The 24,572-nt window shown below is 38.8% G+C and overlaps 1 protein-coding gene across 1 annotated transcript in view; it reads left to right on the forward strand.

Annotated features, from left to right (window-relative positions):
- Positions 1 to 514: 514 nt before the first annotated feature.
- Positions 515 to 24,572, forward strand: part of LOC112961815 (receptor-interacting serine/threonine-protein kinase 4-like) — a 30,711-nt gene continuing 6,653 nt past the window's right edge. Inside the window, exons 1-9 of the mRNA XM_026057393.1 lie at positions 515 to 1,230; positions 1,597 to 1,688; positions 3,288 to 3,343; positions 5,024 to 5,106; positions 8,394 to 8,440; positions 9,053 to 9,143; positions 18,397 to 18,674; positions 19,002 to 19,132; positions 21,797 to 21,976. Of these exons, the coding sequence (XP_025913178.1) occupies positions 1,078 to 1,230; positions 1,597 to 1,688; positions 3,288 to 3,343; positions 5,024 to 5,106; positions 8,394 to 8,440; positions 9,053 to 9,143; positions 18,397 to 18,674; positions 19,002 to 19,132; positions 21,797 to 21,976 (1,111 nt within the window). The 5' untranslated portion in view covers positions 515 to 1,077. The remainder of the gene's footprint in view (positions 1,231 to 1,596; positions 1,689 to 3,287; positions 3,344 to 5,023; positions 5,107 to 8,393; positions 8,441 to 9,052; positions 9,144 to 18,396; positions 18,675 to 19,001; positions 19,133 to 21,796; positions 21,977 to 24,572) is intronic.

The following is a 24,572-nucleotide window of genomic DNA, read 5'->3' on the forward strand; positions in this document are numbered from 1 at the left end:
CCGCCCGGCGAACGCCGCACAGCTCGAGGCTCGATCAGGAGGGGGGAACACGCCATCTCGCCATGGGCTGCGGGCCAATGGGTCGCCGCGCTCCCCTTGCCGTGTTTTCTGATTGGGCAGCAGGATGCGGCTTATTTGCATATGCTGATGACCGAAGAGCTCAGCCGCGCCCTAGGTGCGTTGCGGTGCGAGCGGGCACGCAGCTCCTGTCGCCCCTCCGCGGGCCCGGCCCGGCCTCCCTCCCTCCCTCCCTCCCTCCCCCGCCGGGCCGGGCCGGGCCGGGCCGGGCCGGGGACCCGGGGCTCCCCCGCGCACCAAGAGCCCCCGCTTGCTGCGCAGGGCAGCACCGGCCCGGCTCTGCCTCGCCTCGTGTTGGCGGGTTGGTGCCCGTGTACTTCTGGGCAAACTGGAGGGAGGGAGGACACGGCACCATTTTTAAGCTTTTATTGTTCCAGCGCATCATTTGCACACGGTGATGTAACCCACCCTGTGCACTTGTAGTTACCAGGTGGGTGCACTTCACCGACTCGTTAAAAATGCCATTATGATTAGCAGCTTGTAGAAAGCAGTGGGATCTCTTGACGTTCAGAAGAACTACAATATACTTGGATTTGTGGCTTTTGGTCAAATAGGAAATGCTTTCTTTGAGTTAGCTATGCACACAAATATTTTTGGTGTGTGAAGCATAGGGGGATCCTTGGTCTCTTTGGGCAAGTGTTGCCTACTATGTATCAGATGCAACATACTGTTCTTCATTGCAATTAATTGCTCCTATTTTGTGTAGCCAGCTTGTGTCACCAGGTTTGAGCAAGTTCTAGGCAAACAAGTTTAAATACAAACAAAATATAATCTGCCAGGATGTCAGTGAAGATAATTTACACTCCAGCTTTTCCAAAACTGCTTCTTACAGGTGCCATTTTATTTAGAAATATTTCAAGCACCTTCACATGGCACAATGTTGTGGAATGTAAATGTAATTCTCAAGAAAGGATGAGCTGATTGAAATAAGTTCCCAGAGAACTCCAGCAAAGTAGATGTTATCACTGAGAAATTTTTTTGTGCCAGCTCAGTCATTTAATGTGTAAAGATACTCTTCATTCTTGCATCTTCAAAGTGACATGTCTAAATCCTGATGACTTACTACTGTTTTTTTCTGCTAGCTTCTTTCTCAACACTCCTGTCTTCTCAAGTATCTCCTCTTTATTACCTGAAAAGAGTAAAATATTCCCAGTAAGTTTTCTGAAGTAATTTGATGATATGCACAGCAATTACTGTAATTGCATTTGGATATGACCAAGTCAAAGGAAAATATCAATTTGCTCACAGTTGCAACAAATATATATAATTGGTACATAATTTAATGTGACCTTTAATATCTTGCTATGTTTTCCATCCTTTTTGCCGAGTAGTCATTTTTTTCTGAATATTCTGTGATGAGCCTAATTTGGCAAGTGATAAAAATGGTAATTTTATCATCAAGTTTCCTGGGAACAGGAGTCATTACTATGATTTGGAGTTYGTTGTGCCAACATATGACAAAGCTTTCAGTCATAAACAATTTTTGTATTAGTACTTCTCTCTGTATACTGCCCACAGCCTCTCCCGCCTCTGCACACTGCAAGAAGCCATGGGAGCAGCACTGTCACAGCAGCTGGAGAGAGGTGGAAGGCAAAGCTGAAGCAGAACAGGTCTGTCTTGAGTGAAAACAGCACTGTGTTATCAACAGACCCACTGCAGTGTTAGATCCAAGACTACTATTGCAAATACTGTAAAAATATTCGCAACTAATCATTTGGTGTATCTAACACGTTCCTTATCTCAGACACATGAAGCAGGTACTGTGCTTGGGACAGCAGATGAAGTTAGCGCCTTCAATGTGGCCTCGGCAGTGCACGGATTAGGCGCAGTGCTGGCTGGACGAGAGGCTCAGTGGCTGTGCAGGAGAGCGGGCAAGGCGAGGCAGGCGAGAAGCGCAAAGCCCTGCTGCAGGCGTGTGCGTGGCGCAGGCCCACCATGCCGCAGAGGCAGCCATGCAGCGGTAACCATCATCCACGGCGAACACAATCCTTCCCAACGGCTCCAAGGGCAGAGCTGCCTTTGGTTTCCTCTTAGCCGCCACGCTACCCTTGCGCGTGTTTGAGAGGCAGCGCTTCACGCAGACCCGCTGCCTCCCCCCTCCGGCGACCGGGAGCCCGCGGACACCCGACGGGCGAGGAGCGGCGCCCGCAACATGGCCGCCAGGGAGGAGCCCGCGCGCCTAGGGGGGCCGTTGGGGGCGGGGGCGGGGCCGGGCGGCGGCGGCGCCCTGAGGGGAGCGCGGCGGCGGCGCCATGGGGGAGCGGGATGGCGGTTGGGACAGCGATAGCGACGAGACCGTCGTGGAGGGCTCAGTGATAGAGAGCGATGTGGAGGGAGAGGAGCTCCACGGCAGGAGGTGATGGGGGCTACGCGCCGTGCCTGTGTGTAAGAGCAGGTGTGGCGTCGGGAGAAGCGGCGCTGAGGGGCGCCGCGCTTCCCGCGCTGCTCTGAGGCGGCGCCCGCCGGCGGCGTGCGGGGTCCCCGCATCACCTCGAGAAAGCCAGGAGCATCGCCTCCTTCTGCCCCTGAGACCCTGCAGAGCCGGTTTAGATAATTAATAGACTATTTCACAAATACGTATTCTAGTTTATTTTGTCTTTTTCTTTTTTTTTTGTTAGGGCGTTTTTGTATGCTCCTGGAATTAACAGTTGCCAGCTCTGAAAATGGACCCATTGGTTGTGCATACATCCTGTGGGCCTGTGCATTTATACTGCTGGACCCTACAGAATAACATTTTGGTCAATGGAAGCTAAGCATATCAGAATCCTGCCCAGAGAAAATACAAATAAAGAAAATATCAGCAGACAAGATTACTGCTAATGCAGTTATTTCTCTGCAGTTTTCATTTCAGGGTGCTCCTGATATTTTCTTCTGCATTCTTGCAGAATTGAATCTGCCCAGCAGTTTCACTTTTTATTTGCGCTATATTTGTGCCTCAGTATAGACTGAGTATATGTAAAGCAACGATGTACTTCCCTACTTGAGGTTTTCTCACTGATTTACAAAATCAGGTGTATTTTCACAGTTTGGGGATGCTTTAAAATTGGCGTTTTTATTAGAGATGTACTCATTTAGCATGAGGTTAGCAGGTGTCCCAGCCAAGGAGGTTAGTTTGGCCTCCGCTGGCCTAAACTGTTCTTTGGGTTTGCAGGATTGAAAAGAGGATGATACAGCTGTTTGAGGGATTTATTTTTTTTTTTTGTGTGAAGGTTATCTTTTGTTGATAAGGACGTGTCTTTAACAACTGAAGTAAGAATTGATGAAGGTAAGAGAGTTTCCTTTTTAAGTCTGTGTTGTTTTTCCTATGCACTTTTCTCTGAATGCTGCTTGAGTCCATAATATTTAAATTTAAACGCATGAAGTATTCAAACAAAATAATTTTCACCTTCATGAACTGTATGTAATGTCTTATGAAGTCTTTATTTTTTAGCTAGTATTCTAGAAAAATTTTCAGCACATTTTTAATATTTGAAAAATATGTTTTCTCTTAATTGCTCTATTCTTCTTGCACATTATAACTGAGAATGCCAGGCTTAGGAAGCATATAAAAGATATATAGAGATATCCTTTTTATTTGGATATGCATGTGTGTATTTGAACAGAATAAATGAAATGTATATACACATTGTAGACGTATGTAACTAGAGTAGCATACAGTATTGAAATAACTTTAATATTGTTAAATATATCTGTTCTCTTTAAATGTAATGTGCAACATTTAGATATGTATACTTAAGTGTATTATTTTAAGTGTAAATGCATGTTCATTCATTAAAGCCATAAAATCTTCCCTAATAATTCCCTTAAAAGTAGGTTGCATAAACAAACGTGCAGTAGTTGCGTAATATTTTTACTGGTACCTCCTTGACTTCTTTGTATAGTGCATTTTATTTGTATATCTGTATATTTTGTTCTGGCAATACAAACATTGACTTCCTACTCTGTAAGTGACACAGGATGTTCTTAGTGCGCTTCAAGACGGTTTGTTTGTTTGTGTTACCAATTTAAAGACCTGAGGGGATTCAAAACTACCATTTTATATCAACCTACTCTGAGGTAGTGTAAATCTTACCCACAGCCCACTGAAATGTGTGAAAATCTTCACTGTTGCTGTCTTTTCCTGATGCTGAACTTTCCATGGTCTTTCAGTAGTCTTGTCTAAGGAGAGAACCATCCCCTTTGAACTTACCTATGGTCATCCACTGGAATTAAAACTTGGCAAGATTCAGCCTATGAGATTTAAAGCATGTTTATTTGACTCATTGTTCTGTTTGTGAGAGTGAGGATTTGTCTGATGTTTTTTGTTTTGTCTCTGTAAATATAATAGTTTATTTACAGTATTTTTAGCACGCCGTCTGTGGTATTTTATATTTAGTCTGTGATAGTTAGCATTTCATTATTCATATATTCATGCATACTTGTATGGTAGCAATTTGATGATGAGAATTGCTTACTCTTAAGGTTAATTTGTTGAGTATTTTGTTAATGTCAATAACAATGATGAAGCTTTGAAACCTGAGGGTCCAAATGTAAGGGTTTCTCTCTTTTTTTTCCAGAGAAGTTCCTCCTCTGTAGAGTTATTAAAAAAAATTCTATAAAGGAATACAAATATTTTAGTTAAATGGGTCAGGCAGCTTACTAGAATTCCTGTTCTTAATTTAAAAGAAAAAAAAAAGACTTGATTTCTTATATGAACTCAGAAAGAGTTTCAGAATGCTAGGTGAAAGAAATGTTTCCCCTAGCTGGTGTTATTTATTTCTGACATCTCCTGTATTATAGTTTCAAAATCTAGGTAGACTGACTAACCACTTAATTTTGTTGAATATCAGAGCTTTGAGATACATATACCTTGATTACTGAGATATGTAGAAATTTATGGAACCATAAGACAGCAAAACTGCCTTTAATTACTGTGTTTTTCTGTTGTTTTTTTTTCCTCTCCTAGGAGCCCCCTCTCCAGAGATCTGTTTTATCCATAAAGTTCATGATTATCCATACACTTTGAAGGAAGAAAAACAGATAAATCCAGTATGTATAAAAGTAATAAGTCTTCTGCTACACATACATAGCTACTAATATTTAATAAAATCACTGGGTCTCCTATTCTTTATGCACAAAATAGCCTGGTGACTTACCACTGAAATGGATTTTATGGGAGGACAGTTGCCAGATGTGTAGCACATTCTCTCCAGGAATGTACTGAAGTCTCTTCCCTGGTATTTCATGAGGGTATGAGCTTTCGAATTTTTAGAACGAGTCTATGACAAAGATGAAGAAGTCTTGGAGTGCAAACTTTTTTGTAATGTGTAATTTTTATGTAGTATGTTTCCTTCAGGAGGTAAAAGATAACCATCTGGATTAATGATTCCAGAATACACCCTTGGTTACTCATTCTCAAATTAGATGTGATTTGATCTTTGGAGAATTGTTTACTTGAAAAAGAAACAGATAGTAATCTGAAATGCAAAATAAAATGCCTCTTTGCATGATGATGGGGTAATTATTCTACTCTATGATAATTCTAAATTCTATAATCTGCACCCTTTAATATATTTGCCACAGTTTGTAGCCAACCCATAAGATTACTTTCTGTTCCACTGAGCAGTCAGCTTTCCACCTGCATGTGTCATCCTCATGTAACAATCAGAAACAAACAGGTTCCTACTCTTTAACTCAATTTCTTTTAAAATCTGTGTCTAATCTACCTACAATACTGTATATCCACCAGTTTGGATCAATAAGTATACATCCTTTTTTCCAGTACAGGAGGAGCTTTTTAAAGAATTATTCTTAAATCACTTCCTAAATGACAACAGTTACATTAAAAAAGACACTCTCCTATTGGAATGAATAATTTTATAGAAGGCTGTAAAATTACAGATAAATTTAGTTCAACTGGCAGCATAAAAAATGGTGAAAAAGTTCAAGGGGATACCTTTATTTGAAAAGTTTTCTACAGAAGTTTGTTTCACTGTTTGCAGGTCCCAGGGTTGTCTTGACTGATCACAGCTTGCTAATGGCAGAGGGAAGGAGGAGAGTGTCCATTTGCTCTCCCTTTCTCCTCTGGCAGTTGATCTGACCATCTGCTGACAGACCTAAGTCTTTGGCTTCATGGCTGTCACCAGTGTAGCCAGTCCATAATCCAATTAAGTCTGCATCACTGTAAGCTCAAAGGAATTCTTCTCCCAAGTCTAAGAAGGATAATACTCCTTTCCCCGGAAAGAAAGTCACAAAAGCAAAGAGTCCCCTCATACTTTTCACCAAATAGTTTGGGTAACTCTACTTTTTGACAGAGCTATAAATTATGCCATTGACAGCTTGGTTGTCCACAGTGTGAGGTCAGCATCAAATTAAAATCTTACTGAAGGCTGTGAAGAAATGTATTGGCCTGTTTTTGTAGATACCGGCATGATTAGATTGCAGCAGTGTGGCTCTTCAACCACTCTGAGAGCTGACATGGAATGTGATTACCTAGAGGTTTGTCCTCATGCTGCACCCTCAGAAACAATCTTATATGAATATGATGTCTTGATGTAATGTGATACGAGGATCATGCAGCCCAGAATGGCTGTGATTTTTTTCAGAAAACATGAAATCTGTTCTAGTTGTTCTGAGGAGTCTTGGCCTGATTTGGGCTTGAGGTGGGTTGTGGGGGATTGGGACATGGAGGCCTAACTTTGATTCTACCACATACAAGAATGTTGGTAAGGCTTTTCTTCCACCAGAGATGCAGTAGATCTGATATATATACAAGTGACAGATTTTATAGCCTCCAGGTCCTTTCTAACTGACCAGTCAAGTTGTCTCCATTAATATCATATTCCATGGTTTGTTCAAGCACGCCTCATGATTGTAAAACTGTGCCTTTGCCTTTTTCAGGCTTTTTTTTCTTGCCCAGTTTGGTGAAGTGCTCCTAAGGTGTTGAGTGGCACTTACAACTTTAAAGCTTTGGTCTTTTTTTTTTTTTTTTTTTTTTTTTTGAACACATCCAGAATCCCCTCAGGTAGTTGGCTGTAAAAATGCTTAAATGGGAAAAATCAGTTGAGGTTTGCAGGAATTTTATTAGAGGGAGCAAGAGGGCAGGGCAAAAGCCTGTTCCCAGTACTTACTGTCGGTGGCCACAAATGCTGTTTTTATAACCTTTATAACTTGAGAAAACCTCCTAACCAGTCTGTTGGTATGAGTGATACACTGATTTTCCTTAGAGCCTAATTTTTTAACAGAGTACATAGTATTCCTTCTTCTCCTGAGATGTAAACATGGCCCACTGAGCTTTAAAGGTCTCTCTGAGCAACATTACCCAGGCAAAGATTTATTAGTTCCACTGCTATCCTCCTGACCTCAGCTGGTCTCTGGATAAGGTTCTGTGTAAATATCCATGCTGATTTGTACAAAGGGTGTACTTCGCAAAGTCAATGACTTCTTGCCGACCATTCCATTGCTGTATTTTGGAATTAAATTAGTCAATAATTGTTGCATAAGCTGTTTCTAAATAATCTGTTCTGTTCCATGGAACCTTTTAGCAATCATTCCTGCTGGGCAATTTCTACCTGTTGTTCTTCAGATCGTTATTAAAATGGTTGTTGTTATTGTGTACTAGCTACTCAATAACACGCAGGCAAATAAGTCATCATTTCATGCCCACACCAAGATATTCTTTGCCTGTGTTTTCAAAGTCCTGCACATTTCCCACTGTATGTCAATAACTTGTTTGAAATCTCAGCCAGTATGCTGATGGTCTACTTGTAATCCTCAATCTTCAGCTCATCTGGAGAGAACCATTCTGCAGTTCACTTGCCCATCTCAATCATTCCTAGGTTGCCTTAGACTTTGCATAAAGGCTTCTTTTTCCACATTTGAGGAGGGGGGGGTCTCTCTCTTTCCTCAAGGGTGTGTATTAAACAATCTCTGGAACAACACCCTATAATGTTTGACTGGAAGAGGGAATTGTTACAAAAAAATCAAATTGGGAGTTGAAATAAAACTAACTTGTATTTTGGTCTTTTGATGTATAAAACAGCTGAAGCCTAAAGCAATCATATCTTAATTATGTAGGTGTGTTTTCCTATTGGATAAGTTTGGTCTTTTATAATCTTGATTTATTTTCTAACATTTTTGGAAATACCGCAAATAAAAAAAGGACTTAATTGGAATGGCTTTTGTATCATGTTAGTAAGGTATGTAAAGATCTCATCTAAAAATTCAGTTTCCCAAAACACTAACAGAAAGAAGAAGAAAAGCACATAATAATGCTGAGAAAATAATTTGGGCAATACTTTGTTTTACTAAGCTGTTAAAATCTTTTTTCAAATCAGATACCTCTGGAGACGAATGCATCTGACCAATCTCGGTCTCTACTGCAGTGAGTATTATACATCACACACACATTCCATTCAGCCATTCTGTAATTAAACAATTCCCTTATAGCCCTGTTTGAATGCTATTTTATTTCCAGTGCTCTACTGTGAAGAGGTTTTCTTGCTTGCTTAGAAAAGGATGTATGTTTATGCCAGAGGTAGTTCTGTGTCTAGTATGGGTCAAACTGTTTCTGTATTTGTTCTAGTTGATGGTATCACCTTTAATGGTGTAAGGTTATAAGCAACAGAAATGACAGTAGATTACTCAAGGAAAAATTGTAAGGCAAGAATTTGTAGAGATTCAAGAGATTTATTAGACCTTTTCATCTAAAACTATGGAAGGGTTTCAGTAGAAAGTGAATTCAAAATAGAAGTACAGAAATAAGTAATTAAAAAAAAAAAGGCATGTCTAGCTCAACTTAGGAAATCTGGAAGTCTTAGTTACTGCATATCCTTCTGAATTGGAGAAGTGTATGTCTAAAATGAATGCAATTGCTCCTGCAAATAATCGTAAGTACAAAGCTTCATAAATCTTAACTACTGTAAAAATTTTCTTAAGACAAGCTGACCAGATTACAGTTCATTCTGAATCTTTTTATTATATTATTTAATCCTAGGAGTTGGATAAACTGTCCCTCATTTTCTGAAAATATTTCTGAGTCTGTTTTTTCACTGGATGCTGCAGTAGAGGGTCAGCAAAATAATTCTGTAGGTATGTTTTATTTTATACAAAACTGAAAGTTGCTCTAACTGTGGCAGAATCATATGAGAAGCTGAAGATGAGTATCCACATAGGTTTATTTGGAATCTGGCTATATGTGGCCTTTACAACAGTTGTTTAGTTTTCATAGTTGCCTTGGGATACAAGTTATGTTTTTGCAAGTATTCTGTTAGAATTGTCTGAAGTAATAACTGCTTTCTCAAGGTAGTGGTGCCAACTTTAAAATTGTTTCATTGCTGTAGAATTTTCTGGTAAAAGTTACAGGCCATGTGGTGCCCAAGTGCCTTATGGATGTGTAGGATAAGCATGAATGTGAGTAGCAGTTGTTGAGGGTCCCCACATGCTTCTTGCTGATGTTCCCAAGCATCAAAGACATTTTTAAGATAAACTTCTACCAGTCCTTTCCCAAATCTGGCTGTGATGTAATGACCTGCTGCTACTTCAGTTGTGCTTCCATTCATCTCTGCTCCCAGCAGTGCAGTGCTGCCTCATCTGTTTTGCTTGCTCCCTGTTTGAACAAATTTCTGCTGTCCCAGTAGATAATTCACTTTTCTTTCTGGTTAGTTTTCTTCCAGCTTACTGCACCAAATCAGTTTCCCAGGAAGTCCGATAAATATCAATCGAAACAGGGTGATGGGAGCAGGGGGTGTGGGACCAGCCCATCTGAGCCCATTCTGTAATTTATTAGATTGGTTCAGCTGTATTGTCTAATTGCATTGTAATTACAAAGAGCAGGGAACAGGCTTCACCCTCTGAAATGGGTGGTAGTTCCAATTGCATGATAGTCTTTGGAAACACAAGTCTCTAAACCACAGCTAAGAAGAAATGTGACAAAGTAACTCTGGAATATAATCTGGTGATTAATAGAACCTACATAGAAAACTCGTTATCAGTTCCTGTCAGGGAACTTGAATGCAGTTGTTTTTAAGAATGTTTGAAACTTCAGCATTAATCAGGAAGAAGGGACCATTTTATTAGAAAAGATGAGAACTTTCAAATGTGAAATTCAGTGATACTACAACTGAAATATTTGTTTACTGTCCTAGATTTAGATATCAAGGTGGTTGGATTTCTGAAAGATTCAGAGGAAAAGGTTAGTGTATTTTTACAACTGAATGCATGTAAAATATCATTTGATTGAATTAGCATTGGAGACAGAATCCATAAGGGCTATGTCTTAAGCTAATGGGAACCTTCCTAAGAAGCTGCAGATGGCAGCATGTTTCCCACCAATGAAAATTATGGGAGAGACATTAGGAAGGATTTTGAGGAGGAACGGAGTATCTGTAACTGCCTTCTGTTTGTATATGATGACTCACTTGTGGCCAAAAATAGGTAGTACCAGTCTCTGTTTCTTCTCTTTGCTAATCCTAAAGCTGCTCACGAGTGATGGGTTATACTGCTGACCACATAAAAGCGATGGAATAGCTTCAGAGCTGCCTTTCCCACCAATATGTCAGCTTCTTTCTCAGTGATTTTGAATCCAGGATGATTCCACCACAGTGTAAGCCTATCTAATTGGCTGTTGCGTGGTATGGCCCATTTTCCTTGCCATGTGTTTCTGCTGCTTCCTTTGGGTTTGTTTGAGGCCAAGTGTGAAGCAGGTTTGGGGGAACTGATCATCAGACACTGTTCACCTTTTTTAGTAGGTTAGTTTTCTGCCAGATTATTTTTTCAAGCCAGTTTACCAGATGATTAGGTAACTGCCAGTACAGTGCAAGAAAGGATGTGGAGATGCATAGTTAAAGGCAAATGGAAGGATGCAACTATAGCAAGACTAATTTACATAAGCTTAATACAACCTGAATATTATTAATATAACTCACAAAGAATTGTTTTAGTAATTATCTGCTTGCACACATTGCCTTTGTACATAAAACAAAGAAAACCTTGGAGAGAGGGAATCCCCCACAGCTTTCAGAAAAGGTAGTAACAAAAAAATCAACAATGTATCAATAAGTAAAACATCCAACCCAGAAATATCTTGAGCAGGAGCTGAAGTTTCTGCAACCGCTGACATAAACATCCAAGCACCAAATGTTCCTTTGATGCTCCGCTTCCCCTTTCCCCTATTCCCTTCCAACACTCATGGGTTGAAGTTAGTGAAGTCCAAGCACCAGAGAGGGACTTGAACAGATCTATCTCCAGGCAGCAGAGCAGCATTTCATGAAGGGTTCTTGGCCTTTGCCTTAATATCATCTGTCTGTACGCTGTTGTTTGCAGCCATGATGCTACTTACAGCTGCTCTGCTACCTCTGCGTTGTTGTCTCATCCCACTGATGCTGTGAGCCACAATGCCATCTTTGTGGTTTTTGATTTTGGTCTCACTTCATCCCTGCCCAGTTCACTAATTTCAGGTCTATTGTTGCTGGACAAAGAAGCTGTCATTGGAATTTGCTCGGTTGTTGTTTCTGCAGCAAAAAGGGACTGCCATTACCACCTCCCATTGCAATGTCATATACAGTTGTGAGAATTTCTGCAGCATTGGTGAGATCAGCTGCAGGGGTCTGGAGAAAGGAGATAGTCTTACTGAGTATGTGTAATTGTCGCTGCCGTCTGCAGCTTCTTAGGAAAGCTCCCATTAGCTTACAGCAGGGTACCAGTTCCAGTGTTTCCACTCTGACATTCCAGTGTGGAACAGATTTCTCAGCATGTACAGAGTAATTATCTGCTGAAATAGTCTACATAAAGGAGAGTCTATAGCATTGTGAATGTTTGCTTACTGCCATAGGTTTGTACCTATAAAATAAGTTAGAATTCCATATAAATCAATTTTATTTTTTTCTTTTCAAGGAGCCTGAGTAAGGTAATAAGGTTAATGTTGGGGAAAAAACAGAACCTGCTAAAATTCACCAAAGAAAATATTGAGAGCAGTATAACAAATTTTATGTTATCTTGTAGCAGATAGCATTACATGATCCAGTATCCCTTATTTTAAAATAAACACACAGACACACAAAATCCCAAATCCTCCAATCTGTTCCTTTTTTTTTGAAAAATATATAACTACAATGCCAAATTTATAAAATAAAACATTCCCATTGTGCAGAATTGGTTAAGTGGAACAAAATCTAAATGTCCTGAAAACAAAGATTAGTTGTGATTAACTGCAAATCAACTGCCTTGAGAAGATCCTCAGAGAGGATATTTTAGGAACCTGGAGAAGGAAAGTTGGAATTAATTGCTATGATGAATTATGGTTTTTGCATATTGGCTGATCCTGGCACTGCCAAGATGCAGGTGCTGCAATAGCCATTGCAGGCTTCCATGTACTGACTTGAAGGAAGGACAGGACAGACCCCTTAACAGTCAGCAGTGAGTCATTGGATATGTCAGTTTTGTAGCTCTGCTCCTGAAAATACAGAAGTTTATTGACATAATATATGTATAGAAATCCTAGTGCTTTGAGGCCTAGGCATTTGGCCTAGTGAGCTTATTAACCAACACCTTTTATATCCACAGTCAGTTAAGGGTCTTTTAGGTGAGATCTGTGCTTGACTGCACAGTCCTTCCTTTTTCTCCTGTGAGAGTTTCTTCATCAGCTGAGGCTGCAGTTGATTGCAGCCATGCTCAGCTGATACCCAGTGTATGCTTCCTGGCAACCATGGGGAGACAAGAGATGCTGGGCTGATGTTAGAGGGCCAGCAGGGTTTGTTTTGCCTGTGCCTGTTAAGAAGCACCTTGGTTTGGGTTTGTACTGGGAGTAGTTGAAATGTGAGGATAGTGGGATTTGAACCAAGGCTTTCAAAGTAGTGTGAGCATGCTCACACATGAGATTTACAGATGCTATGTTGCTGACCAGAGGGCTGCCTAAAATAGTTAACAGGAGATGGATGTCGTTCAAACCCTGAAGAGAATTGGATATCTAATGTGAAAGAGATATCTTTTCTCTCTGGTATTCTTAGCTAGGAATACCCTCTTGAAATGAGTTGTCTGAAGCATAGCCCTGCTGCTGGAGGATGGACCTGAATCTGCGTTTCCCATAATGCAGGTATTTTAGCACGGAGCTATTGATTGAGGGGGAATCCTGCTCCTCTTCTGAGTGAGGCTTGATCCAATATGTGTATTCAGACCACATGTACCAGTTGGAGGCCCATAAGTGAAAAACTGTTTCAGAATCCTGCTGATGCTTCAGTTCAGTTTGCAGCTGCTCAGCCCTGCTCCTCCTTCAGCAGCTCTCCTTTCCTATTCAACAGACAACTAGAGGCACAGGCACCTTAAGCATTGGGGCTCTGAGTGCCTTCATCGATCAGTGACAGCTGAGTAGGGGTTTTGAAGTAAGGGGAGTTGGATTTCAGTTGGCATTTGGGTGCTTCGAATCTTGCAGAATTAGCCATTTGTGCCTGCCTGATCCTTCTGAATTAACATAAATGTTTGTTTCACCTGCTTTTCAATAGGTGCACCAAGCCTTTTTTGTAATAAGTTTATAATTTGTAATAGACATATACATGTCATTTACACCACAGTTCTTCAAGTACAGAAAGCTTATGATGGTGGTTTTTTTTCTCAGTCCTTTAAAGTCTGTACAAATTGGAAAAGTGATCTAAAAATAAACTGTAATTCAATATAGCAAAGTAAAAAGTACTCAGTACTGGAAAAGGAACAATTAGCTGCACAAGTACAAGATGGGAGACAGCTAACTAGGGAATATTTTTCAACAAAGGGTCAGGGATTTGTAATGGCTTACAAACTGAATGTGAGTCAACAACATCAGGTTTCTGCCCTTTTTGTTTTGTTGTGTGTGAGCTTTATCAAAATTTGTTACCTGCTGTGTTAAAGAATTCTTGCACTGCACAATATTGCCACTTGCTGGCAGCAAAAGTCTAAAAATGTATTGAAAGAAAATCTCTTTAAGATTCTCTTAAGCAACACTGCTGTTATGTACACACGCATTACATAGAAAAAGGTTTTTGGGCTTGCTGAGGCATCTGATTTTCTCCTGCAGAAGCATATGAAACAAGGATTAAAAAAAAAGAAGAAAAAGGTATTAAATGGTATAAAAGTGGGTGCATCTCTTGGAAAGCAGATTGAAGTGATTAGAAAAACAGCAGAAGTATTACTTTTCCAAGAACAGTTATGGTTTTGTGCTTCTGTTCTCAGTGTGGAAACTCAGACATGCAGCCCCCAAAGATACTCCAAAGGTTTTGAACTGAAGTTTATGAGGCACAAGTGCTTCATACTTTGGAATCCACACCAACACATAAACAAAACTGAAAGAGCATACTGTGTTTTACTAACTGCTTTTTATATTGTGTTGTGAGTATGTCCATTTCCATTGTTTCTGGACGACATAAATTTTTAACGCCTTTTAACACTTAAGGTCATTGGCAATAGCATAATATCTTTGACTTTGTATCACATTTTGTCTGTCTTGTTCTTGATTTTTTTCACTGCAAGGGAGGTAAACAGCTGAAGTGCTCTGCTTTTGAAACTGATGCCCCAGTCTAACCCTTATTAAGAAATTTTGTGAATTCTTAGAAAAAGCCTAAGGTTATTGCAGTTTACTTTATTCAAAAATTGTAAATTTTATTTATTTTTATATATATATGTATATATATGATTTGTAAAGTGAATGTTGATTATGTGCTTTTTGGAAAGAGTTGTTCCATTCCTTTTTTGTAAATGTTTTTTATGTTTAGATTTCACAGAAATTAAGTGATGAAGGTCTTTCTCCAGAAACAAGTCTGTGTCTAGATGCATTTCTGGAGGAGCTAATAATGGTTCCAAAAGAACAGACGCCACAAGATATATTTCCACATGTTTTGAAAGATTGCCAGAGAACGAGCATGACCATTATTGACACAGATAACACAGTAAAAGAACGTTCCCTTAATAATGATACAGATCTCTCATTGACATCCTTAGGGAAGATTTTCATGGAAGCATTCTCTGAACAGAGAATAGTGACGGGTGAATTTGAAATTAGTGATTTGTTGAAACCTCTCAGTGATTCAGAGAGTCCTAAAACAATAAACCCATTGCATGACATGTTAGAGTGTCAGGGTCATGCCTTATCCATTGATGCATTAGCAGATGAGAAGAGCGATGCCCTGCCAGCTGAGCTTGTGACAGCTCTGAACTCCTTGTCAGGATCTGTCGTACAGCCTGTCACTCCTGAAGTGCCAAACAAGAGGCAGCTTAGCACTGAGGAAGAGCAGTTAAATTCAGAACCCAGTATTCCTCAGCTAGATGATGACTGTACGCAACTAACAGATACATTTGAGCCTCGGCTTCCTACAGTTCAGGTGGAAGAAATAAAAGCCATAACAGGATCTACCTTGCCGAGGACAGCAAATGAGCAAGTACATATGCGGGTTAATTATTACTTGAAAAAGTTATGTATATCTTAGAATATTTTATAGAATAGTCAAACTATTTGGAGATATAAATCTTAGTAGAGAACAAGCTGGCATCAGTAATTTACATGTTTAATATCTTTTAGTTGATTTTGTTTTAAAAGTCCAGTAATGTTTTTCTGTTTTGATATATTCGTATAAAAATGGCTGAGCTTGCTGGGATAGGAAATCCTAGTAAAGTTAAGGGTTTTTTTGTTTGTTTGTTTCTTTCTTTCTTTCTTTTAAATCAGTGACTGCCATGGCTAGAATTAGCAGGGAAATTTTAAAATCTCCTGTTCCCTCCATATATCTTCTTTGTCTCACACCTTCTCCAAAGAAAGTACCAAAACACTATTCTGATATGCTGTTATAGCACACTGGCATAAACCAGCCAATTTCAACCTGTTTCTTACCCTATCCTGTTTTGTTTACTTTTCCGTACTGTAGTATGCTGTGTTTTCTGCATCTCTAGCTCCTGTCACTTGTAGCGTACAAACACTTTGCAAGTATTACAAAAAGAAATTATAGCTATGTCTTCCCTATAGACCAGCAAGATGACTTATGGGGATTTTTTTACATGTATGTTTAGGAGTTTTGAGTGTCTATGTTGTTTAGTTCTGCCTATGAGAGGCTTACTGAAGAAACTGAGACAAGGTTTTATGTTTATGTCCTCCCCTCAAGATGCTAGTATGTATGGATACAAGCTGTGATCCTTCTTTCTATTTTGTCTCTTATCCTGTGCTGTTCACAACATATGTCTTGTCCTGCAAAATGATCTGCAACAGGTCATTTGAATTCAACGAGATGAATGCAAAAATCTAGAGGGGAACATGAAAGCAACATTATAATCTCTTCCTGTTCAGGTTATCGTGAAGAAAAGAGAAAGACCTCCATGTTTGTGCTATGGAGTGCAATAGACATCCCTTGTAAATCTGGAATCAGATCCTCTGCTCTGCTTTGTCTCTGTGTAATCTGGTGCTGCGAATCAACAATAAACCACTATAGCTAGTTAAAGTGGTTTTACAGCCTCTTTTCATCCACAGGATGGCATAAAGCATCCAAAGAATATCAACCAATTCAGTCTTTTATTGGTTACATTAACTGAATATCACAATGTGTAATAAAATGTGCTGCACAGGTAGCTAATTTCAGGGTGCTGAAAGCTCTCTAGGCTTGTTCGCTCAGAACCATAGCAACTTGTAAAGCTTGTTTCAGTGAAGTGTAGATTTCTGAAGTGTAAATTTCTGAAATTTGTAGCACAGATTGTGGAGCTTAATATATAGATTTACTCAATGTTGCAGTTGAGATTGTGAGTCAGGGTCCTTTGGGAATGTGGATCCATAATCTCTTTTTGATTAATAATTTATTTTAGCTTTTTGATATCTTACTGAAGGCAGAAAGTATGGAGGCAGTTTAATGAGGAAAAACTCCAGGTTAATTTATTAGTAATTGTGTTTTGACACTATATTGCTCTCCCTGGTCTTTCCTCATCCTTGCTTCTTCACAGTATCCTTATTTTGAATGGTGAAACAGGTACCCAAAAGAGGAGAGCCTGTATTGTCCTATAGATGCAAGCATGATGCTATATAGGCCATCTGCTGTACTTTCTTCTTTTTGAAATGTTTTCTTTGCTTTCTCTTACCCCCCTTCTATAGCAAATGCAGTAGCATGGAGAGTACTGGTTGGATAGTTTTGTACACTGAAATGTTTGGTTTTCTGCAACTGCCGTGTTAATGTACATCATGTCTTGACCAGGAGGGACCACTTCTAGCAGTGCGGTTCACCCCTTCAGGAGCCTCTCTGCTGAATATGTCAATTAAAAAAAAAACAGTGAATCCTCCATTTCCGTCCATGTGCCAAGGAAGCACTGGCAAATTTTCCCATATCACTGTGAAAGAATTTGTAGAGCAGTCATGCCCATGTTGCATGTGCACTGAGGGTGTGCCCTAAGAGCGTTCAGCACTACTCAAGTGAGTAATAAGCTAATGTGCACCCAGGCCATTACAGCAACTTGAGTGGTACTCAACAACATGTTCACATTCAGTTGACTAAAATACAGAATTAACTCGAGTAACTCAAGTTAACAACCCTGTGATAATTCATCCTTAGGATGGCATTCCTCTCACTGTTAGAGATAGGCATCTAGTATACATATATAAACATCTAGTTAGGCTCCCCTTAACACACCTTAGGACAAGATGAATCAGTCTCTGAAAGTGGCTGTTCCTCTTCACTGATGATAGGAATGGTAGGGAGAACCAGGATACATAGTGATATCTAGATGTCTGACTTTTAGATGGCTACAGCTGAGTGAGATAAATCTCATCTGTGGTGGCGATAGCTCAGGGATCAAGATGGTATGTTTTTAGAAATAACTTCTCAGCTAGGAATTACTGAAACTGTTGAAACACTGTTCCTGACCCTGTGCACGTTTCTAGATTTGTGCAAGACTGGAATAAAATGGGCTAGTTTAAGGCATCTTGAACATCATTTAATTTTTTAGGACAGGAACTCATGTCCATCGGGAATTAAAATGAATCTATTAAGTCATTTCACATGTCCAACTAAACAACTTTCAGATAACAATTTTTGTTCACTGTCAGACAAGCTAGATTAATTATTTGTGTTTTGATTCTGAGTATCCTACTTCCCTTGGCTAATTCTCCCAGTGCCACATGATGTGGCAGTACTTTAGGAGTGCCTCTCTCTGTGGAAACCTGTCTGTGGTATCTGAGGATTCCAATTATCACTTAACACAGAGAATGGAGGGATTACTTTTCTTCCATTGTTTGTGAGCACATATATAATGTATAAGATGATGTACTTTGAGCCCTTCATATTTATACAACAATTCTTTTAACAGTTTGTTTACTGGTCACTTGTAGTATTTCTTTTTTTGTCACAGCTTGTGGGTGATCCGCAGAGAGAGAAAGAAGTAATTTCAGATTATTGGATTGCCAACTCGCATGAAAAGCCCGCTGGGGAGGGAAGTTCACATTCAGTGGAGACTGACTTGTGTGCAGAAACTACCAAAGCAACATCAAGGAGAGCAAGGCAGTTAAGAGAGACCTCCTCAAGAAAGTGCAGAGATGGTGTTTCCAGTTGTCACCAAATACTACAAGAGACTCAGCAGAGGATATCTCACAATGGCAATACAACAAGAAACAAAGCTAAGGATTTTGAGTATGACAAAATCATGCATAATATTCTTAAGTTCCTCTTTGTATTAACATAACAAATGTGATGCAGACTGCTCATTCCTCGTGTTAATGATTTTAAATGATCAAAAGGTARAGGTTTTAACATTTTACTTACAGATCTGAGAGTCAGTTTCTGCCCCGATTTACCTTCTTTTCAGTACTACCAAAGTTAGCAAACATACTTGTATACTATTATAAATTTCATTTTAAAATTAAATATATTTACATTTTTATCTCTACTATAAACCTTGATTTACTGTATATAGAGAAGATAATATTTTTGTTGATTCTAAACCAAATCTCTTGTCAGAAAAATTCAGAAGTCTACTTCTAAAGACAAGCAGGATCTAGAAATCAACATATGTCATGGGATGATAACTCTGAATGGGAATAGAAAAGCTGAGCAGACAAGGAGAAGCGAAAGAATCAAAAAGAAAATTAGTAAGATGTTCTCTGATATTTATTTATCTTTTTTTTTTATTTGAGCAAGTGTACTGAATCAAATATAATTCATAGCCTTTCCAAAATAGTGGCATGTATTTATTTAAAAAAGATGCTATAAACATTCATTGTTATAATTAAAATTATTGATAATTTACACAATTTCTTTCACTTGTTTAAATATACACGTTAGCAATGTAACAGTTGATTTGTGTACATAAACTTATTATGAACCATGAGAAACTCTTCAGGATGCAATTTTTATCACATAATATTATATATGAAAAATTTACAGTGTATTCTGAAAAGCAAAACTAAAAATGTATTCATACAGAGTGAAGATGTAGCTCCTGATACTGTAATCTAGTATTCTTGGTGCAACGTCTCTTTTAAGGCAATGCCATCCTCAAGAATTGACCTATACAAAGCAGATTATTCTATTTTAAATGCCTGTTGTTATTCTGTCTGTTTTAAATCGAGGGCCTTCACTAACACAGCCACTAAGCACTCTTTGAGGTACCCTTCCTTCCAACATGCTTTGTCAGAGAAAAAGTTTGCTATTTTTCATCCTTTAAAGATGAGGAACTGGCATGCAAAGAAATTCTCTGGCTCACCCAGGAAGTGTGAGGGAGAATACAGAATTCACTTATGTGCTCACTCCAGAGCCAACCTTTCTTCAAGAGAAGAATCTTAGAAGTTTTTTTCTTTAAGCCCATTCAGTTTGGCTTTATCAGTGCACCTACAATTGTTTAAACAACTTACAAAGTTTGGAAGTATTTGAACTGAAACAGCTATGTTATAGACCTTATAAAATATGAATAATTCTGCTACCATTTAGCAACCCTTCTCTCTTACAGGGTTTTCATTATTCCCAGTGGAAGCATCATTTTTATGAGATTTAAGGTTGGATGACTAACCAGTCTTGTATTTCAAATTGACTTAGTAATTTCCACTTGAAAAACAAGCTGTTGGTGTTTTTAGCATGATTTTTACAGAAGGAGTGAGTCTGTGGAGGTAGCTTCATGTTAATCCAGTCTAACAAGGTTACCTCCATTTTGCATCAGATCTAGTAATCAAGAGACTGTGAGTCAGCTTAGCTTGATAATTCAGCAAAAAACAGCCCCACAAAAGTTTGTTTGGATCAGCAAGCGCTACTTGTTTTACCCAATTGCTGGGTCTGACGCAGGGAAGGCAGGGTAGAGGTGACAGAGTAAGTCCTCTTGAAGTTACAATGTGTAGTTATTGGATTAAGTGTAACATAAAACTGCCCCTTGTTCTATATATGTCTATACGGTTTTGTCCTTCCTGAACTGCTTGGCTGATTTCAGCCAGCTTTGACCAGGGACTGTAGTATCATGGATGATTAAGGTCTTGCAAGATTAGACAGGCAGCAGAAAAAGACTCTTCATGTGCCCATCTGAGAAGGTGCTAGGTAAATCCATACCAGCTGGTTTCCAAAAAGCTACACAGGATCAAACGGTTAAGGTTGGGAATGATTTAATCTGAGCTCACAGTCTATCATGATGTACAAAGCAGTAGAGACATGAGGCTTTGTGAGTTCCAGCTCTAATAGAACTATGTGTTTTTAATATAATGCTTAAAACAAAATGTCTATTCCTGCCACCTGGGTAGAGTTTTAGGGCCAGTGAGCTACATCTGCTACTACTGATTGTGGAGAAGAGCAGTGAATATAGCCTGTTGTCCCCCCAAACCCAAGATTTTTAACTAGCAGATCAACACAGTGCCTAGGCCATACATTGTGCTTTCCTGCAAGCCATCCTTCCCTCCCTCTTTTCTAGAAGAGGCAGTAGTACAGATGCTCTTCTCCATAGTATGAGGAGATGCTCGATGGTGCTCTGCTGGCAAAGTATGGGACAGCTTATCTATATAGCAGATATCAGTTCACCAAAGCTGGAAACTATAATGGCTGCATAGTGGGAGATAGAATTTGCTTTGTAACTTAATAAACTAATAATTAAAATAATATTTGTTATATATTTTTTTTWAAATATTTAGGCCTCTGACTCCCAAGCAGGGATAATTTTCAGTGGGATAGCTAATGAGGTTTTTGTCCCAACTGTTCACTTTTTCCTCATTACACAAATAACTGAGCTGCTGGTGGAGCAAAGGGGTAAGGTAGTCTGAGGGAGCTGATCTCATTCACTAGCCTAGTGTAAATCCTCTTTGCTCATGTGGCAGAGGCTTGAAAACAAATGAGTACAAAAGAATCGCTGATAAATATGATTTTAAGAAAAGAGAAATTATTAAATAGCTGAATAGCTATTGAAATGCTAATCTTGTAATGAATTGTAACCTACAATAGCAATTTTATCAATCAGTTGGAAACAATGCACTTTGCAAAAATATCATTAAAAAACAAAAAGCCTAAACTTAAAACATTTTTAAAAGCCTTATTCTTCTGTGCTGAACTTTAGTTGGATTTTTGTTATGGAATTCATGGTAAAATGCATATTTTATTGAAAGGGATTATTATTTAATTGGTAACATTTCTTTTGATATATTCGTTTTCATTAAACGGAATTTTTTTTCTTGATTTTTTTTTTTCTTCAGAAAGCTTGTTCACTGACTGAAATGCAAACTAAAGCCAAAGTAAGAGAGGAAAGATATTTTTCTGTTCAACAGACCTTTTAAATTATTTTTCAGGACAAGAAGCCTCTATTAGGAATTCTGTAAATCCTATTTTCCCCATTTCACTTTCAAGAATCAATAGGAAGAATATTTTTGGTGAGACCTTACTGCATAAAGCTGTTGCTGATGAAGATGTAGACCTTGTATGTAGTATAATAAAAGCTGGTGGAAATGTAAATGCTCAGGATTATGCTGGTAAGTTGCAATTGTAGTTAAAATGTAATCTACTGTTTTCAAAACAAGTATCTAGATATAAGTAATAAATGTGCATATTACAAATTTGTGCAATGAGGGATGCTGTAGTTTTTTGACTAGTCAGTAGATTATTAAATTTCTATTGGTTTAACTTGGTAACTGTTCATGAGAAAATATATAGACCTTATATATAAAAGTATGTTAGAAAAGAAAATTTTTCTGAAAAAGTAAGTACTCAAAAACTGAAGAAATGCTGAAATTAAGTTTACTTAGCCTTAATTCAACAACCTGTGCATGCTCATCAGGAAATAGTTCCTTAATTATGCAATCAATGAACTGTTTTCCACAGAATTTTTTTTTCTTTTGTCCGTTTTGGTGGCCAACCTGAGACTCCAAGAGCTAGATTTTCCAGTTTAATTTTTCAGAGGCTTTGATTTTGCCGCTTGCATCTTAAAGAAAGTCATAGCTTCATAGCTTAGAACTACTTTGATTCAGTTAATTTGTGGGTGCTTGATATTTTGCATTTTTGTTTCATCTTGGGCACAAAAAATGAATGACAAGCAATAGCCAGCTATGAACATTTTCATTTAAACAATTGACCATATCCAGCTTTATATGTGATGCTCTGCGGCAAAGACAATACCTTTCCCTGAAGTATCAATTGGTTGTCTCAGCTGCCTCATTCGGTAGAAAACCTTGATTCATTCCTAGAACGTCTGTCTCACGCGGTGGCTAACGACTTCACAGCTGTTCTGTGGGAACAGAAAAAAAAAAAAGATGTACAGTTAGTTATTGCATAGCGCATGAGTATAACAGACCAAAATTAAGTTAGAAATTCTGTCTTCTGGAACATACTGACCTACAGATTGGGTCAGCAGCAGGATTCAGACTTTATAACTTAGGACTTTGCTGCTTGAGCTATCAGAGTGACTCTCAGAGAGTTAGAGGTAAATGAGAAAAAGATTTTGTTCATGGGTTTCAAAGCCATCTGCTGACAACGGAGAAATGTTGGTATCATGGGTTCAGCTGCAGGCTTTGGGGGGAAGTGCGCTGATGTGCAGTGCTTCCAGATTTTGGCCTCACTGCTGCTTCCTTTTTCTCCCTTTGCACCTTTTGCTGGGCTGCTGTTTCTTCATTCCCTCAGACTCTGGCCGCTATCTTTTGGTGTGAAAGGAACACAGCTGCATAAAACGTGCTTTTACTGAACTCCTTGAAGAGATGAGAGGCTGACCTGACCCTCCTTCTTTCTTTTCTAGTGAGGGAGGTGGAATCAGAAAGAAGTAGAGTTGCTAGACCTGTGCCATTTTGAAATGTGCTTTCATCTCATGGGCTGGGAATTACTACTCAAATGATTATATTCTGTCCCTGTGCCCTGTGTCTTCCTTTAATGCCCTCCACTGGTAATTATCCATATCTTACACCAAGTGAAACTTCTTTCCCCTCTCCTTACCAGATTTCAGGCTTTTGTTCCAAAATGTGAAGTTATTAGAGTTTATTAATGAAATAGTTGTAAGGCATTATAAAATACAAATAAAATATTCTATAGACGATGCTGTTAAAAGTATTCATATTGAAGCACTGACAGTATTAGACAGTATGGTTAAAACAGATGAGTTTCAGGCAAGTAAGAGCAACACCTTATAGTAGAAAGGTTTTTGGCAACCTAATGCAGCCTACTTTGCCCATAATAAACCAATTCCTGTACATATATACATTATTTCAGGTTGGGTGGTGAATAAGAGAGCCTCGGGAGTTTGCTTCTCTTTTTGACAAAATTAGAGATTTTCACTTAATGAGGGCAGAACAGTCTTAATAAGCAATCTATATTTAGTAAATAGATCTATAATTTAATTTATTTTTAAATCTAGATTTAAATCTATATTTAGTACGTGGATTAGGCCTGGATAACCTCCTGTAGTGGGAGATGGTTGAAGAGGAAGGTTGCTCATCATAATGGTCTTCCGGAGGGTATGGTGGTTTGGGGCTGGAGGATAGGGATTGGAAAGTCCCTTGTCTTTTTCACTTCCTTTTCTCACCCTACAAAATACTGTCATGTAATGACTATTCAAAGAGCTGATGCCAGGCGATGCTAAGCCCAATTCAAAGGCTTACAGTCCACGTTTTATTTTCCTCAGTACCACTTTCATGAGGTAGAATCATTCTGTGGGTCATAAAGATGATGTTTTGATTTATTCCATAGAGCTGGGAATGGACATGGAATTTCAGTAAGGATTTTTCATTGCTTTCTTTGGAAACTCCAACCATTTTTGGATAGTCTTAAAAGCCATTTTTTGGAGATGCTGCCCTACTGTTTTTAATTGCCAATATGTGTTGCTAAGATAGAAGCATGTTGCCATATACATAGCTCCAGGTCTTTATTTTCTCCTTTCTTACTTACCCTCTTCACCATGGCCTAGTAGATAAAAGGACATCATGAAAAATTATCTTCTGCTTAAAAGAGCATATACATTTTATTCAGGAAGAAATTACTAAGGTTTGAGTGGGATAATTTTTATTCTCTTCTTTCACAACAGAACTATCAAGTCTAAAATTAATATTGTTATAACAGCACCTGATTCTTCAGTAAGTGCAAATT

This window comes from Apteryx rowi, unplaced genomic scaffold (assembly GCF_003343035.1).
Source record: "Apteryx rowi isolate R43461 unplaced genomic scaffold, aptRow1 scaffold_139, whole genome shotgun sequence".
NCBI lineage: Eukaryota > Metazoa > Chordata > Aves > Apterygiformes > Apterygidae > Apteryx > Apteryx rowi.